At 33.1% G+C, this 18,757-nt stretch overlaps 1 protein-coding gene across 9 annotated transcripts in view; it reads right to left on the bottom strand.

Moving 5' to 3' along the window:
• The window catches only part of LOC109617652 (serine/threonine-protein phosphatase 6 regulatory ankyrin repeat subunit B-like), a 343,082-nt gene that overhangs the window by 75,669 nt on the left and 248,656 nt on the right, over positions 1-18,757 (bottom strand). For 7 of the 9 annotated variants that reach the window (XM_066069376.1, XM_066069380.1, XM_066069374.1 and 4 more), the window contains one exon: positions 8,228-13,298. The exons of the other annotated variants lie outside the window; for them this stretch is intronic. In XM_066069376.1, coding sequence (XP_065925448.1) covers positions 10,120-13,298 — 3,179 coding nt within the window. In that variant the 3' untranslated portion in view covers positions 8,228-10,119. Of the gene's footprint in view, positions 1-8,227; positions 13,299-18,757 lie in introns of those variants that run through there. 9 annotated transcript variants of the gene reach the window in all.

The raw sequence follows: 18,757 nt of genomic DNA, 5'->3' as shown, positions 1-18,757 counted from the left end.
CTGGTTGCTTCAATTTGTACAGTCATGTTTAAGCACTTCGGAGTTTTCCTTGATACAGTTGCCCCGCACACCATCACAATATGCATATTCCAGTCTAGGTCTGACAAAAGCCGAACTTTAACAAGTGTTTCTCTATCAATAGTATGCATGAGAAATCTTTATCTGTTCAACTTTTTGCATGCCTTTTCACATGTACCATTAATATGCTTAGATCAACCATCCTCTGACTGTACATGTAGATGTAAGCCTACTTTTTTAAATCGCGTGTTCACATTTTTACAGTAGAGGGCATTTGTTTTTAATTATCAGAAATTATATAACGTCAGTTGCCTGTGTTTCTAATTTACAGGTAAATAATGGAATTGAAAACTTAAAATAATAGAGATGAATTGTATTTTTTTAAAAGAACTATGACTTTGCACATTGTTAAACTATTGTTAAGTCGTATAAAATAAATAAAAACTGTTGACGACTTGTTGGATAAAAATATGACAACCATTCATTTTTTATTTTGACAGGGAAATATTCTGACTTCGTCAAATTCAGCACAGGTACCTGACGTTATATATTCTAATCTTAATATAAATATATATACCCGTTACTTAATGTAAGAATATAGAGGTTATATTTTTTAATTATTAGAAAAATATACAATGTCAGGTGCCTGTCGAATAAAGCTCTCGTTTGAATTGCCTGAAAAGTAACGATAACAGTCAATATTCGTTAGATATATTTATCAGAGATTATGACAAGTTTAAACTTTAAATTCTGTCACATGAGGGAATAAAAATCAATTCTGTCAAAAATTATTATAGCCTGATTCGCCCGTTCCATTTCGAAACAAACGGTCATCTTCTTAGCTGTATTTACATAGTATAGTATTAATAAATGAATATTATATTTTCAGTATCAAATTTAAATGATTAATCAAACATGAACCTAAAAACAATCAGCCACGTCCGCATATGTATCTGACAGTATGAAAATTTTAAAACTGAAACTTTCAAACATGTGCATGATTTTACATTTAAACCGTGTAGAGTAAGTTCCAGTTCAGATCAAAACTTTGAAGTTGGGGTCAATTCTCAACGGGATCAATTTTCAACGTGTCGTGGTCAAAAGAGTTTAGAAAAATCTTTCTCATACCGTTGAAAAATGACCCCGGGTATAAATTTCACGATTTTGGTCTCAATTTTCAACGTTAAAAAATGCCCCCCCCCCCCCCCCGGGTCAATATTCAACCCGGGTTAATATTCTTCGTTACACCGGTTCATGTTTTTTAATTTTTTTTATTATATACATTAAATATATGTATTAAAAATGCATGCATTTACAAGCAGTAATCATCTGTTGGAGATTTACAATATACATGTACTCCTGGATAAAAATTGTGAGTTTTTTAAGTTGGTTATTCGGACTTTTCAGAATCATTATTCAAACCAAAACAATTTCATGACTTAGCAATTTACAAGAAAAAAAATCAACAAGGCACCGAGAAAGAAGAAAATAAGAGAATCTGAGCATGATCCTCGACATTCCAATGACCAGAATTTCTTGCATTTTTAAGATTACCTACAATTTTTTCTTCTTTAAGAGAGTGTAAACCAAATGCCCCGATTAACAGGCTATACCAACCCTCTAAATTCAGACCCCCAGAAAACAGGAGTTTTTTTTTAAATTTTAAGAACACTCTGGTCAGTCTGTTCCAGATATGTATACTATGAAAGAATTCAGTGATCCCATGGTTCCAACAAGAGAGGAAATAACCACTGAAATGGACAATTTACCAGAAGAACCATCTCTACCTGGTACAGTCATTCAATTTAGTTGAATACAGATAGCTTGACAACTTTGATTGAGCTTGTAAAGCGAACAGAAGAGAAAATCTGTGCCATTGAAGAAAGCATTAAAGGTCAGGCAAAAAAGGTTTTGTGGCATGACTACAGAAAAGGTATTATTACAACATCAAATGTTAAAACTGTCATGGTAAGTCTAAAAGCTGGAAAAATCCCAAATATAAGCAGCCTTCTCAAGACATTTTATGAAAAAAAAATCATTGAAAGGAAACAACACTACTGAGTGTAGCAAAAAAATTGAACCAGTAACACTTCAATTTGAACACAAAAGTGAGAGAATCATGATTATATTTTCATTGAGTTGGATATGTTTGAGCCTCACCAGATGGTGTTCTTTGTTGTGATTGTTGCGGAAAATCCTTTATAGAAATTAAATATCCCTATCACATTAGCTACAAGCAATTCCAATCATGACTTTGAGAGAACTCTCTTTTTGTAAAAATCGGGTGAAAAAATTACACTGAACAGTAACCGTAAGTATTACCCTCAAGTTCAGGTACAGATGGGTGTGATATATTGACAAAACCCATTTCGTTGTGTGGTCCCTTGCTGATTATGTTCATGAAATCATTGAATTCTATGGTCACACATAATCAAAACGAATGCTTGTCCTAATGAGTCAGAGGCAACTGCTGTCTCAGACTTGGATATCAAATGTGGGAACTGTTCAAGATCTTTATAGGAAGAAAATGGTGGAAACATTCTATGCGAGTGTAATTGTGGATGTTGTAAATGGTATCATTAGTCATGTGTGTACTATGATCCAACTGAGTATGAAGATCTAGATTGTCAATTGTATTGTCCTGATTGTGAAAAGGGTGACATACTATTTTTAAAGTCAGACGTTAACAGTTCCCTTGAAAATCAATTCTGAGGTTTTCTTGGTTCTTGAAATTTTGAATTATGAAAATCTCTCCAAACCTTATTATACCCCCTTAAACAAAGTTTGGGGAGTAAGGTATATAGAAATCACCTTGTCCGTATGTCCATCCGTTTGTCTGTTCATCTGCCTGTGCAAAATTTGTGTCCGGTTCATATCTTTCTTTTGAAGAAACATTGAAAGTTCTGACTTCACACAAAGAATGCTTATGACCTGGGGGTGTATCATGACCTTGACCCAAGGTCATTTGGGCAATGTCGCTGGCAGAAGAAGTGCAACATTTGTGTCCGGTCTATATCTTTTTTTATAGAGAAACATTGGACATTTTGACTTCACAAAAAGACTGCTTATGACAGGAGACCTTGACTCAATTTCATTCGGGTCACTGACAGGAAAAGTATAAAAATTTGTCCGGTTTATATCTTTTTATGTAGAAACATTAGAAGTTCTTAATTCACACAAAGATTTCTTATGACCTGAAAATGTGTCATCACCTTGACCTATTGTCATTTGGGTAAGTTCAATGTCATTGGTTAGAAAATTCTCAATTCCTGTCTGTGTCATTTCTTGTATTAATGGAAATGATTAGAAGGTAAAATTTGACACAAAGCTTGCTTATGTCAGGCCACATAAAATTGATTGTTAGATTCTCGTCCCTCCCATCCCCCTGAAAACGACCCTCTCCGATGTATTTCATCTTGTTTGAAAAGAAATTGTGTAGAAAAAAAAATTCAGAAAAAAATCGGGCTTACTATACCAAAAGTTCAAAACATTAAATGGCTGTCTGACATGTAGATTACCGTTTGATTCCAGTCATGCTTGTTATCATAAGGATACAAATGTCTTCATGCATGAACAGTTAAGTTTAAATAAAATGGAATTTAAAGAACAGAAATTGGTTCGTGTAATTTTATTAGAATTAACAACTTTCCAAAAAAAACAAAAAACAGTCGTTATTGGTAAAACATGAACGGTTAAATAAATAGCATCCATCATTTTTATAATAGGAAATACTTGAGTTATGTTTTTTTATTCTTAGCGGGGGTGGGGGTTGGGGTATTATTTGTGAGCTTGTTCACAGTACCTCTAGTTGAAACATATTTTTATTAAATTATTATTTAATTGAATTTAATACAGGGTACAGAAAGAATTTAATGGTGTGTATATTTAGCAGAACTTTTTAACTGCATACTTTTGTATACATGTGACATTAGTTGAACTTGCATAACATATATCAATAATCTCAATTATGTATCGGCATTATTTTTTAGTTTATAATCATCAGGCTTTAAATAAGGATTCTGAAAATAAGCCAGATAGGCACAGTTTTTAGAATACTTTCTCATATACATCAGCTTGCGATAGTTTAAGTTCTTGTCTTAGAATGTTGAAAGACTTAATCCTCCACATACAACGTTCCAATAAATTTTTGCCCTTGAGATTACCTTTGACTTTGGTAGCTCATTTGTGGGACGTTGTTGCCTGCTTGCACCCTTGAAAGAAGGAATTAACTTATTTGATATCACAGGGGATATCTTCTTCAATCATAAAGCCCCTGTCCACCATAACTTTTTGTCCTGGTATATTAAGGGAGTCAAGAAGGTCCAAGCTTTCCTGTGTGATCTGTTTGGCTGACGTTGTCTGACGACTTCCCAGGATAAGCTTTAAAGATGTATGTCAGCTCATGTGGGAATGATCTCGACGAGAAATTTTATTGTGGAGTGGTGTTTATTATTACTGTGAGTCTTTTTATTGCACTCCACAATGGAAGGCGTTTTACTGAACAGTTCTTTACAGTCCAAAATTACTCTCAGGTTTGGAAATGGTTTAAAGCAACTTGCAAGTCCAACATCTTCATCTGGCTCTGCATTTTTACGTAAACGTTTGAGTTTTATAGGTATGAGATTGTTCCAGGTAGTAAAATTTCTGGAGAACTGACTGGAACTCATACCAAAGCGAAGACTGCATTCTTCAAGTGAATGTCATGTCTGTTAGAGTAAGTTAATAAAATGATACAGATACTGTATATTCTGCACATACTGTTAAATAATTTAATTTTGTGGGGGCCAATTGTGGGGAAGTACTTTCATGAATGGGTCGGTTTTTCAGTTTCAGTTGCAAAACTTAATCTTTTATAAATGAGTTTTGTTGAGGATGTAGATTTGTGGCTAAGGGCTACTCACAAATACCACAAAAATTAAGCCACCACGAATTTTAATGATCCCACAGTATATATATATATATATATATATATATATATATATATATATATATATATATATATATATATATATATATATATATATATATATATATATATTTTAAATCTAGTCTGTTCTTTCAAATTACAAATTTTAAAATAATAAAAATGTATATACCTTATCAGTGGCTCCTTTTTTCAATTACAAATGTGACAATAAGATCTAACAAATAACTGCCTCTTACTGCTGATTATGCAAAACTGATTACCTTGCTTTCAGAAAAGGCATGTTCAGTTGCTGATACTAGCTTATCATCTGATCTGATATGTCTATTTAGGGGCCTTCTCTTTGGTGTTTCCTAATGCGAAAAAAATAACAGAAAAAAATTGCAACTCACTTAGATCTGTATATTGGAGTTCTTAATAATTGTATCGCACTGAGTTGTACGGCACTGACCATTAAAAAAAATCCATGCAGAACATCAGTTCAGAAACACTTATGATTCATGCAATCTTAATGAGAACTGTAGCACCACGTATGCCATGGGCTATGTCAATACAGATTTCATGGATTATTCTTAAATGCATGTAACTAAAATTTTGTAAAAAGTAAACATAAGTGCAAGATAACGTTTAAAAAATTATGCACAAGCCTACATGTATATCATGTTTACATTCCTTGATTGTACATGCATATGTATATAAAACCGACACATAATGACACATTTATTAATTTTGTGATTGCATACGTTAAAGTGTAGTGATTGTGGACTTATTCCATGCACGTCACCACGCGGGAATTCCAGCACGAGATGCTTTAACCGCCAGTTAGAAGTCTGCAGCCGGCGATTCGAAACAAAGGGGGTGTATAGGAAGAGGCAACCGGCGAGTCCAGTGGTACAGTACCCACAGATTATTGTGTTATTGTAATAGTAAACAATAAATGCTACACTGGCGTCCAGCTCAAGGCCCTGGATTTGCCGGATATTTTTTCTCGTACAGTAAGCTGTAGAGTTTGAAAAAGTCGCATTGATGCTGCTATATTGAAGGCCACCGCGAGGTAACTTTTGATATGTGTTAGATTTCGTCGGATTAAGTTGCATTTGTATTTCCACTGTTTTTCTGTATTGTCCACGTGCTATCAAGTAATCCATTTTGAAATGAACGCTTCGTTAGAAAAGGTAATTGCAGCCTTATAGTTAATTGATAGTGATAGCGATGTCATGCTTACGTCCGAAGGGTAACCTTTTGCTCCAATCGGGCGCGCGTCTTGCCGGCATAGTAACTCAGAGTACCTCAACCCTACTGGTAGACTTGGTGACGAGGATACCGTGCACTTTAACACTCCTAACCCCTCTTGGAAGGCCCTTATGTATGAAGACCGTGACAGTGATGAATAAGGTAATATCTATGTTGGTAGTAAGGGGTACCCTCAGAGTGGGACCGAGTTCCCCAGCAGTCATAAGAGGGGGTTAGCAGTGCTCATGGTAGCCATCATATTAGAACAGCATGGTTGCAGGGCAGTCAGTCATTATACTCAAATGTTAGTCAGTGATCTGTAGTGAGATGAAGCTCGCCAGTTGAGGATCATGACTATGTTCAACCAATTGAGGATTTTGGGACCCCATAACACATGGTTCTTATGTGGTACCTTCCCATGGAAGACTCAAAACAGTAAAAAGTGCTAGTACCACATCTAAGTCCCCCACCCCTAAAAAAAATAGCAGCTTTGTAATTATTAAGCATCAGATGATTTTGAAATGAACAATAAATGATTAATATACTAAAATGTAATATTATAATATATTTTCTCTCATAAACTAGATCTTTAGAGGGTATTGATTTATATTTTAAACGTCTGCTTCTGATTTTGCAAGTCATGAGTTAGAAACCCGTTGACTTTTAAGAACCTTTTTTGTTAATAATGTATATAGTTGTAAAATGTTGTACTGAACTGTCCGAAAATCTAGTGTAAATGTTTGCCTGTTGTCAGATATGCTTAGCATATCTTTTTATTCTACATGACAGGGTTCAAACAAGTAAGGCGTTTAATATAAAAGTAAAGCATTAACAGGTCCAGGCGCGAACATGCAGACAAATATGCTACGAGCGGTCTTGTTTACAAACATTTGTTTAATTGTTGCAGAAAAATAGATTGCATAATGATCCAATTTCTATGTTGAAATGACAAATAACATTAAATGCTTTAATTATAATTTTCTAGTTTTTTATTGAATGATTTTCTAATGGTTTTTTTTTACTGAATCATGCGATCAAAATGATGAAATTATTAGCACAATATAACCTGTACAATATCAATTATCGATGTATGTGATCGTTTATCTTAGAACAAAAACTAATTCATAACATAAATATCTAATTCACTTATAATCTCAGTGCATTTGAAAAAAAAAAAATAAAACTGTTTATTATAAAATTGTTTATTTCTTGTTTAGTCCGTGTTAGTTTACAAACTTAAAAACAACAAGCATTAAAAAAAACATCAAGCTGTCGTAAACAAGTACGAATTTTCAAAGTTAGGGGTAAAAAAGAAAATACAATATAAACACAGTGATCTGTTATATTTAACTTTTGAAAAAAAAAAAAACCAAATTGCGTTACCTGTTGGATCAAAAGAATGCACATATAAATATCAAAGCAAGTGGATGCCGTCGATATAAGCGCACTGTGAAAAAAAAACGTGGATGGTTTGATGGAAATATGTTTTACTTTTAAATATTATACTTATACCTGTAACACTCTTAAACATATTTAAGTGCGTAGAATTTGTTGGAGATTTATGCACTTTTAATTTCATTTTTTTTTCAAAGTGCGTTAACGCTAAATGATTTTTAAGGAGACTGAATGGTCGTTGCTATTTTGAACTACATAAATCTCCCAAGAAGAGATTTAAAATATTTCGCTTAATAATAATAATCAAAGCACATACTAGTAAGACTATTGAAGGAATATCAGTTGTTAGTTTGTTTACCACCCAGCCTTCCTTATTTGTAGACACGATTTAAAGAAGCATATGTATTCTATATAGTTTATTTCATATCAACAAAGACCAACAAACGAATGTTAATTCAATTGGTCTAATTTAATGCTGACATGTCTGTTGGTCCAACGATAGAATAAATATACTGCTACGCCTTAGCTATTTTATGTTTGTCTGATATCGGATGTTCTGAAATAACCGAAAAACAAATGATATGTTGCTCATATACCAGGTCAATTACTCTATAACATTTATTTTGGTATACGAAGAAAAATCAAGAAAGAGTATGAAAAACTCACCATAATTTATTAGCTCAGCTATAACAGAGTTCAATTTGTGCAATGCCAATAATTTCCTGAACATTCTTTGCATCAAGCGGCCAATAGTGCAATAAAGTGCGAACAGTTGAAATACAAAACAATTTAAAATGCATCATAATATTAAAATAGTGAGTACAATTGTAATACAACTAAATTTGAAATGTATCAACATAGTGATTACAATATAATACGCTGTGTAGTTGAGTATAAACTGAATCATATATTACTCTTTGATTCATAAAAAGCGAATTTGATAGCAACTAATTACATACAAGTTAATGTTTACTCACTGTCCGTGTTAGATTTAATGATTTGCTATACCCGATACACACGCCATTCTATAACGTTGTTCATTAAAATGTTCATTGTACACATCAATCAATTTCCAATACTCATAGAGAAAAATAATGTTTTAATATTTTGTTAAGCTTTGGTCTAAAAACACTGGAAACATACAGCTTTATATATTTAATTTGGTATAATGCTAGATAAAATTGATCACATTAATTAATGTCTGCTAAATAACTTTGTAAAATTTGCACAATGTCTCCATGTCTGTTTTGTTCGACTTTATGCAGATGAGTTTCTTGGAATAAATTACTTAAATTTACATTTGCAACCTTACTCAGAAAAAATTGAAAAACAGTTGATTCAGGTATCTGGTTACTGGCTTTATGAAGAGAAGTTTCTTTGTATTGATCACATAAATTAATGTCTGCGTTTTGACTTATTAAAACTTCAAAATGCTTTTACCTTTTTTTTTTACTGGCTTAATATAGTAAAGCTTATCCTTCCTAAATACATCAATAAAAATTGACTCCTTTACTTAATAAAAGTTGTCAGTGCTGTTGTGTCCCTCTCTACTGGCTATATCTAAAATAATTTGTTTTTTTATCAACACATGACGTAAGGTTTGCTGCTGTACTTAATAACAATGATTTGATAAAATGTGTTTTCTCTTTTTTCTGGATTCTGGATCCAAGGATGGATTTCTTTCGCCGTAATCGCGTAAATTTACGTTGGCGCATTTTCTTATTAAAACATGCAAAGTGCTATCATGCCCCCAATAACCGGCGATATGTAAAGGAGTTTGTTTCGTATTGTCACAAAAATTAATATATGCTCCTTTAGCTAATAAAAGTTGAATAATGCTTCCATGTCAGCATTCATTGTCTTTATATAGAGGAATTTATTTGTTTGTGCCACATGAATTAATATCTTCTCCTTTGTCTAATAAAAGTTGTACAGTGCTTTCATGTCCCCATTCATTGGCTTTATATCGAGGAGTTACTTTGTGTCACATGAATTAATATCTGCTCCTTTATCTAATAAAAGCTGTACAGTGCTTTCGCGTCCCCATTCACTAGCTTTATGTAGAGGAGTTTCTTTGTTTGTGTCACATGAATTGATATCTGCTCCTTTATCTAATAAAAGTTGTACAGTGCTTTCATGTCCTCCTTCACTTGCTTTATGTAGTGGAGTTTCTTTGTTTGTGTCACATGAATTAATATTTGCTCCTTTTTCTAATAATAGGTGTACACTGATTTCATGTCCTCCTTCACTTGCTTTATGTAGTTGAGTTTCTTTGTTTGTGTCACATGAATTAATATCTGCTTCTTTATCTAATAAAAGTTGTACGGTGCTTTCATGTCCTCCTTCACTGGCTTTATGTAAAGGAGTTTCTTTGTTTGTGTCACATGAATTAATATTTGCTCCTTTATCTAATAAAAGTTGTACGGTGCTTTCAAGTCCCCATTTACAGGCAGTAAGGAGAAGTGTTTCTTTGTTTGTGTTACACAGATTAATATCTGCTCCATTATCTAATAAAATTTTACAGTGCTTTCACGTCCACATTTAATTGCTTAATATAGAGGAGTTTCTTTGTTTGTGTCACATGAATTAATATCTGCTCCATTATCTAATAAAAGTTGCACAGTGCTTTCATGTCCTCTTTCACTGGCTTTATGTAGAGGAGTTTCTTTCTTTAAGTCACATGAATTAATATCTGCTACTTTTTCTAATAAAAGTTGTACAGTGCTTTCATGTCCTCCTTCACTGGCTTTTTGTAGAGGAGTTTCTTTGTTTAGGTCACATAAATTAATATTTGCCCCTTTTTCTAATAAAAGTTGCACAGTGCTATCATGTCCCCTTTCACTGGCTTTATGTAGAGGAGTTTCTTTGTTTGTGTCACATGAATTAATATCTGCTCCTTTATCTAATAACAGTTGTACAGTGCTTTCATCTCCATGTTTACTGGCTTTATGTAGAGGAGTTTCTTTGGTTGTGTCACATGAATTAATATCTGCTCCATTATCTAATAAAAGCTGTACAGTGCTTTCATATCCCCTTTCACTGGCTATATGAAGAGGAGTTTGATCGTATCTGCCACATGAATTAATATCTGCTCCTTTTTCTAATAAAAGTTGCACAGTGCTTTCATGTTCCCATTCAATGGCTTTATGTAGAGCAGTTTCTTTGTATTTGTCAGATGAATTAATATTTGCTCCTTTTTCTAATAAAAGTTGCACAGTGCTTTCAAGTCCCCATATAATGGCTTTATGTAGAGCAGTTTCTTTGTATTTGTCACATGAATTAATATCTGCTCCTTTTTCTAATAAAAGGTGTACAGTGCTTTCATGTCCATATTTAATTGCTTTATATAGAGGAGTTTCTATGTTTGTGTCACATGAATTAATATCTGCTCCTTTATCTAATAAAAGTTGCACAGTGCTTTCATGTCCCCATTCACTGGCTTTATGTAGAGGAGTTTCTTTGTTTAGGTCACATAAATTGATAGCTGCTCCTTCATCTAATAAAAGTTGCACAGTGCTTTCATGTCCTCCTTTACTGGCTTTATGTAGAGCAGTTTCTTTGTTTTTGTCACATGAATTAATATTTGCTCCTTTTTCTAATAAAAGTTGCACAGTGCTATAACGTCCTCTTTCACTGGCTTTATGTAGTGGAGTTTCATCGTTTGTGTCACATGAATTAATATCTGCTCCTTTATCTAATAAAAGTTGCACAGTGCTTTCATATCCCCTTTCACTGGCTATATGAAGAGGAGTTTCTTTGTTTAGGTCACATGAATTAATATCTGCTCCTTTTTCTAATAAAAGCTGTACAGTGCTTTCATATCCCCTTTCACTGGCTATATGAAGAGGAGTTTGATCGTATCTGCCACATGAATTAATATCTGCTCCTTTACCTAACAGAAGTTTTATAGCATGATCGTTTCCTACACTACTTTCTATGTAGAGAAGGCTCCCAAAATATGGATTACAGAAATTAATGTCAGTTCCATGAGTCAGTAAAAGTTCAACAGTGATATCAATTGACTGATTTCTTGTTTCCTTATTTTTTTGTTCGCTCGTGTCCGTATTGAAAACTGCCAACATCAAGGGAGTATATTCAAATATCCTGGTTCTCAAATTCACATTATTTTTCACCTGAATCAGCTCCCGCAATATTTCATGATTGTGAAACAGGGAAACAATGTGAATAGGATAATATTCCCCCCATTTTTTCACCAAAAACCATTTAACTTCTTCTTTTGGAAAGACGTTGAACAAATCAATCGAACCATTGCAACAAACCGCAGAAAAAAAAGAAGTATCTTTAAGAGAATTTCGCATTTGCTGTAGAGTTTCTAAACAATGTTTTGATATATTTGTATGGCAAAATACTATGATAGCACTAAGAATTTGCACTTTATCTTCTTCATACAGAAACCAAAGTTTGGAACCAAATGATTGTTTTAATTCTTGATTTTCTTTTTCCCTTCTAAACTTTTCCTGAAGCTGTTTTTTGGCAAGTAAGTTGTGCCATTTTTCGGGGCTATCTTTTAATTTTTGTATGAAACATTTAGCCACCTTCTCATTCCTAACACATGGATTGAGAACAACATCCAACAGACGATCTCCAAATACATCATCAAAAAGTCGATCTGCTAGATCGCTTACATATTTATCATTTAGATATATGGTAAATTTATCAACTTCTTCTTTTCTATTGTCGTCACTGCTTTTTAAGTTTACACGTCGTCTAAGGAAACCAATATCTGCATACTGTATTGTTTCTGTCGGATAGTCTGTTCCAAACACATAGGTGGTAACTTCCATTACAAAATCGTGATAAAAATGGTAAGTATCGCCAATTTTCTTTACAAAAAATCCCTCCAGATTTTTAAGAGTGTCACCAATAGTATGAGGTGCTGTGTTTGTCTTCATTTCACATAATTTCAAAGCAAGTTCAAATTTTTCTCTTAAGCGATCGTCTTTATGTATATCCTCAACACAAAGCTGATTGTTATACAAAACAAGAAGAACTAGAGCACAGTAATTTTCTTTGCAGTCCTTTTTGAAATGTCTTATTTGTTCCAGACATACGTTAAAAGGTTCTTTAAAAAATCGCGGTCCAATTGTCTGGTTATTTTTGTCGCTAAAATAAAGTTTGCATAATAACGGAAAATACTCCTCAGTCATCAAAATTCCATTAATATCATCTTTTAAAAGACCACTGTTTGATGAGTAACTCCTTAGAATGTTTTTTTTTTCTTCATTATTCAGTTTATGTTTGTCATCACTAAGATCAATGCTGCATGATTTATCGTTTAACATTCCTTTAACCCTATCATCAAGCAGAATATATTTTCTACTTGAGAGCAACATCTTGCTATTTTTTAAAAAAGCTTTTAACCTTTCATCGTGTTCCTTCCATGAATTATAGGCTATTTCGTCGAAAGATTCGTTGCCAATAGGATCATTGAATACAATAAGGAGTCTGCTTTGTGATCCATCTACTGAGGAATATGTATCAGCGATTTCTTTCACGTTATATACGGGTTTCACCTTCCATCCTTGACTCCTAAAACACAACGCTATATGTTGTATAATGGCGGACTTCCCTGACCCCGAGTTACCAGTCACAACCACCAGGTTCTGACTTTTTATGAGCTTTTCTACTTCTTCACAAGCTCGTGTTGAAACAAATTGTCTGTTGTCATCCTGCCACTGCATAAATATAGCTCGATCAACTGGCGATTCTGAAAGATAAAGGTATTCTCCATTACATTTTGTTAGGCATTTGACAAGAACATCAATATCATATCATAATATTTAATTGTTTAACCCTTTCGTACAAAATCGGGGATTATGATTAAATTAGATATTTAAAAGCCGTAATTTTATTAAGAAATATAATATAATCTGACGAAAAAAATTACAGCTTTAAAGTCACAACAGCAAAACCAATGCCCATGCAATATGAATGTCTAATGTTTTGTGACGATTTTGAAAAATTAAAGATTAAGGTTTATAATAAGAACAATTTAGGCTTGCTGATATCGGTCAGTAAATACTTTTACGGTCTTGATGAATGACATAGGATAAGTGTGTATTAACGACATCAAAAAACCGTGATCGGATAGTTTGTGCAATTCTGCGGAGGTATATTGAAAGTTTAGTTCAACCCGATGCTTTGTTGAACTTCAGCAATGCATCAACGCTATGCATTTCACACCCAGTTATATATATATATATATATATATATATATATATATATATATATATATATATATATATATATATATATATATATATATATATATATATATATATATATATATATATATATATATATATATATATTTACCTCAACGTTTAAGATTTTTTCTGTTGTTGAAACTATAAAGCCATTGCTACTATATTTCAACCTAGATGTGAAAAATATTCATTATAGTAGTATTATTGTATGTGTCCAAAGTGTGTTATTAGCCAAATTAAGCTTTTGTCAATTTTATTATCTGTGTTTGGTTAATTAAAAGAAAATGTTACATAAAAAGATTTATTTTCTTGGTTTTGTTACAGCACTGAATCATGATTTTTTGAAGTATACACTCTCATAACTGCAGCGGTGTGTGCATACAAATTGAGTAACGCGCGTTAGCCCGTTATGAAAATTTATATGCACACACCGCTGCAGTTATGATATTGAATACTTAAAAAAATCATGATTTAATGCTTATATTTACATTTTTTAACTTGTTGCCTTGTCTGCAAATGTGATTCATACCTTAAATTTCCTTATCCTTATCCTTATCCTAAGGGTAAGTTAATATTAATGGAAGAGCCACAATAACAGTCACAAGCGTGAACTTTGATTTTCGCTTGTGACGTTGCAGTTTACAGCGTTCAACGTTTGTGACGTCATAATAAAACTCGTCAATTTGACCTTTGACTACTTGTTGCATTTAGTGGCATTTAAAGGTCACAGAATTTAATGGAAAAACACAATAGAATGTAAATATAACTTTTTATTGATCAACTTAGATATGATTATCGACTAGTAGATTAAAAACAGAATGTATTTTCTTTTCCAAAAAATATTTCTCCCATGGATTGTGCATTTGTTTCTTGTAATTGAGCGCTGACTGACTTTTTTCTTACTTATTGTTAGGCCATTATTAATCACCGAATTGTCTACGAATTTCCCCGTTTTCCCGATTACCACAAAGAGCACACGCCGGGTGTGACCGTTAGCAGAGAAGACTCACTCCTTCATGGCACCTTTTTCTACCTCTAAATTTTGTAGATGACCGTGTTTACTGTGCTCCTGATTTGTATTTTTCCTTTAAATTGTTGAGTTTGAGCATTGCTCGTTATCACCACATGTCATTTGCATAAACTTGTTGTCACAAATTGGATACTCTAAGATCATTATTCGTTTGTATATACTTCTCACTTTACTACTTATTTATTGGTTTCTCTCACTGGATCGAGCTTTAATGATAACACGAGATTTGATCTGAAGTCACCGATACTTTGTAAAATTACCTGGTTCGTCTGCATTTTACATGAAACTGAAATATGTAGAACTGCTGGTAACCCATTCTACAGTGAACCTTTGTCCATTAAGGGTAAACAAGACGGTACAGTTTAGTTATGGCCTATGGTCTTTTTTTGTTTCTTTCTTTCTATTATATTGGAGCACGTCTTACTGTCATGGTACATATATGATTGGCATTTTTATCGTATCAAATACTTTTTTAAGAACTATATACATGTATGATGTTATTCAAATTTGGCCCCAATAATTCGCCATTTTTAAAAGAGTTTCATGTACATTTGTTATGTTTATTTTTAGAAGAGTGGCCATAAAACATGTTGTTTGTCTAATTTTTTTTTAGTTATATGCACTCACCGGCAGTATATGACGTCTCAACTGACGCTATTTTCATGAAAAGAGAAGACTACATAGCAGAAACAATAAAACATAAAACATGTTCTTTGTCTATTTTTTTTATTTATATGCAATCACCGGCAGTATATGACGTCAAAACTGACGCTATTTTCATGATTGTATCAAAGTCAGTCAAAATTGACATTTTTCAGATTTTTTTTAATGGGAAATATAGAATGATACTTTGAACAAGAACGCATGTTTTGTCATTGTGTCACTGGAGAGATACATTTTTGGTAAAGCTATTTTTTCAAGCAATTGCTTAATGGTTTCTTATAGAAAAACTGTTTGATAACAAGCCGTTTTTATGCTAAAAATCACAGGGTGAAAAACAATCTTTAAGCAAGTCCTTAAAGGTGGCTTAAATGTGGCGTAAAGGCGGCTTAAAGGATACACAATCTTTAAGCCACCTTTAAGTCACCTTTAAGGTGAGCTTATAGGTTCTTAATGTCCAAACTTCTTTAAGTCACCTTTAAGCCATCTTTAAGCTATCTTTAAGCATCTTTAAGTGGCATTTACGCTCCCTTTAAGTTGTCTTTAAACCATCATTAAGTTCCCTTTAAGTCAAGTTTGATCAAACTGAACAATAAAAACATATATTAAATGCAAAAACTCTTTTATAGGGAGGGTAGGGGTGATCTGAGTGATGATATAATTTCAAAAGAAGGGGGGGGGGGTGTTCCAGGCGGTTATAATTGTCGCTCCATTAAACACATATCGCTATCATCATTAACGCTCCGATGGACACAGATTGCCGTTATAAAATTCTTTTTAATTAGGGTCTTCCGTTTCCAACGGAAGACCCTCTTGTTATTCTTCGGTTTCTTTTTATTAGGGTCTTCCGTTTTCAACGGAAGACCCTCTTGTTATTCTTCGGTTTCTTTTTATTATTAGAGTCTTCCGTTTCCAACGGAAGACCCTTTTGTTTTTCTACGGTTTCTTTTTATTCTTATTCTTTTTATTAGGGTCTTCCGTTTCCAACGGAAGACCCTCTTGTTATTCTACGGTTTCTTTTTCTTTATTAGGGTCTTCCGTTTCCAACGGAAGACCCTCTTGTTATTCTACGGTTTCTTTTTCTTTATTATTCTTTTTTTTCTTTTTCTGACTTTTTTGGAGCGCTATTTCTCAAAAACTATCCAACCGATTCGCACAAAATTTTCAGGATGGATAAAGCATGATCGGCGCTACATTTAATAAAATTTTGAAATGATGACGTCACTTCCGGTTTCAGATATTGACGATTTTGTAAATTTTTTAGGGTCATTTTGTCCACGCATCTCCTCCGAAACTAATCAAGATAGAAGCTTGAAATTTTCAGGGATTGTAGATGAATGTATGTTTATGTACCCCCATGCTTCCAATGATGAAAATTGCTAAAGGCCTCCAAGCTCGCCTAACCTGAAAATTGGCACCAAATTTTTTCACGAAATTTTTCCACATTTTCTGTGATATCTTTTGATGTATAAATATTTTGTTATAAGATGTAATGCAAAAGTTGTTTCAAATTACACGGGCTTTCGTTTGATATCAAGAAATAGGGACTGACCCCTCAAATTAGGGGCCAAGAGGGCTGTAAAGTCTTCTTACAATAACTCTTTACTGAATAATAATTTGTTATTAATTATAGAAGCAAAAATGTTCATTGTTCGGCTGTTTATCTATACAGTAACATACCTAAGTCATATGTTACGTAATAAGGGGTTCCAAGGGGCCAGAATTTCAAAATTTCGATCATTATTATCTGAAAAAGGAGAAATATTTTGAAAAACATTGTAGAACAAAAGTTGCTTAAAATATTGTTCTGTACAATATGCTACCTTAATTTTTTTGTTCATGACCCCATTTAGGAGATAAAGGGCCGGCCCCTAAAACACATTTGTAAAGATATCCTAAGAAGGGTTAACATTTCGTGAACACTTGTTGAACAAAATATGTTTATATTTGCAAGACCTTTCATTTGATATCAAGAAAAAGGGGCTGGCCCCTCCAATTAGGGGTCAAGAGGGGTCTTAAATCTTCTTACAAGAACTGTTTACTGAACAATAATTTGTTATTAATTATAGAAGCAAAAATGTTCATTGTACAATTGTTTATCTATACAGTATCATACCTTAGTCATATATTACGTAATTAGGGGTTTCAAGGGGCCAGAAGTTCAAAACTTTGATCATTTTAAAATATCTGAAAAAGCAGAAATATTTTTTTAAAGCAATGTAGAACAAACTAATGTTCTGAACAATATGATACCATAAATGTTGTTATTAGTGGCCCCGGTAAAGAGTTAAAGGGTCGGCCCCTAAAATACAGTTGTTTAGATATCTCGATAACGGTTAACCATTCGTTAACATTTGTAGAACAAAATATGTTTATATTAGCGAGACCTTTTATTTGATATTAAAAAAAAGGACTGACCCCTCAAATTTGGAACAAGAAGGGCTATTAAGTCTTTTTATAATAACTCTTTTCTGACCAACAATTTGATAAAAATCATAAAGCAACAAAGGAGCTTTTATTAAGCTTAATTTAAAACTGAAATCCGTTTTAAAATCGGACGATGCATTTCAAAAATATTGGGATTTAAAAATTGAGTTTTCCGGAAATTTTGTTTCCACGTTCTTGGTTAAGAAAATAGTGGAATTATAAAAGTTAAATTAACTCATGCCTAAAATAATTCGGAAATTGTTAATTCGTACTTGAAGACATTCGGGACTTTTTTTATTAAGTCGTTCTAGAAATTGTAAAGGTTTTTGTTAATTCGTTGTTGAAATCATTCAGACATTGTTAAGTCGTACTAAGAATTATTCGATTTTTTTTTAAATTTTCTTTGTAGTTGGTTCTAGAACTCTGCTTCTTACAGGAGCTTCTATCTTTACTCTCGACACAACCGGAAGACCCACTCGTTGCTTTGCAACGAGCTTTGCTCTAGTTCTTATTATTCTTTTTTTTCTTTTTCTGACTTTTTTGGAGCGTCATTTCTCAAAAACTACCCAACCGATTTGCACGAAATTTTCAGGAGTGATAGAACAACGTCGTCGCTACATCTTATAAAATTTTCAAATGATGACGTCACTTCCGGTTTCAGATATAGACGATTTTGTGAATTTTTAAGGGTCATTTTGTCCACGCATCTCCTCCGAAACCAATCAAGGTAGAAGCTTAAAATTTTCAGGGATTGTAGATGAATGTCTGTAGATGTACCCCCATGCTTCCAATTATAAAAATTGCTCAAGGCCTTGAAGCTCGCCTGAACCTGAAAATTAGCAT

The sequence above is a fragment of the Magallana gigas genome, chromosome 8 (assembly GCF_963853765.1).
Source record: "Magallana gigas chromosome 8, xbMagGiga1.1, whole genome shotgun sequence".
Classification (NCBI taxonomy): domain Eukaryota; kingdom Metazoa; phylum Mollusca; class Bivalvia; order Ostreida; family Ostreidae; genus Magallana; species Magallana gigas.
The sequence above is the reverse complement of the archived record's forward strand: the minus strand, read 5'-3'. Positions and strand labels throughout refer to the sequence as shown.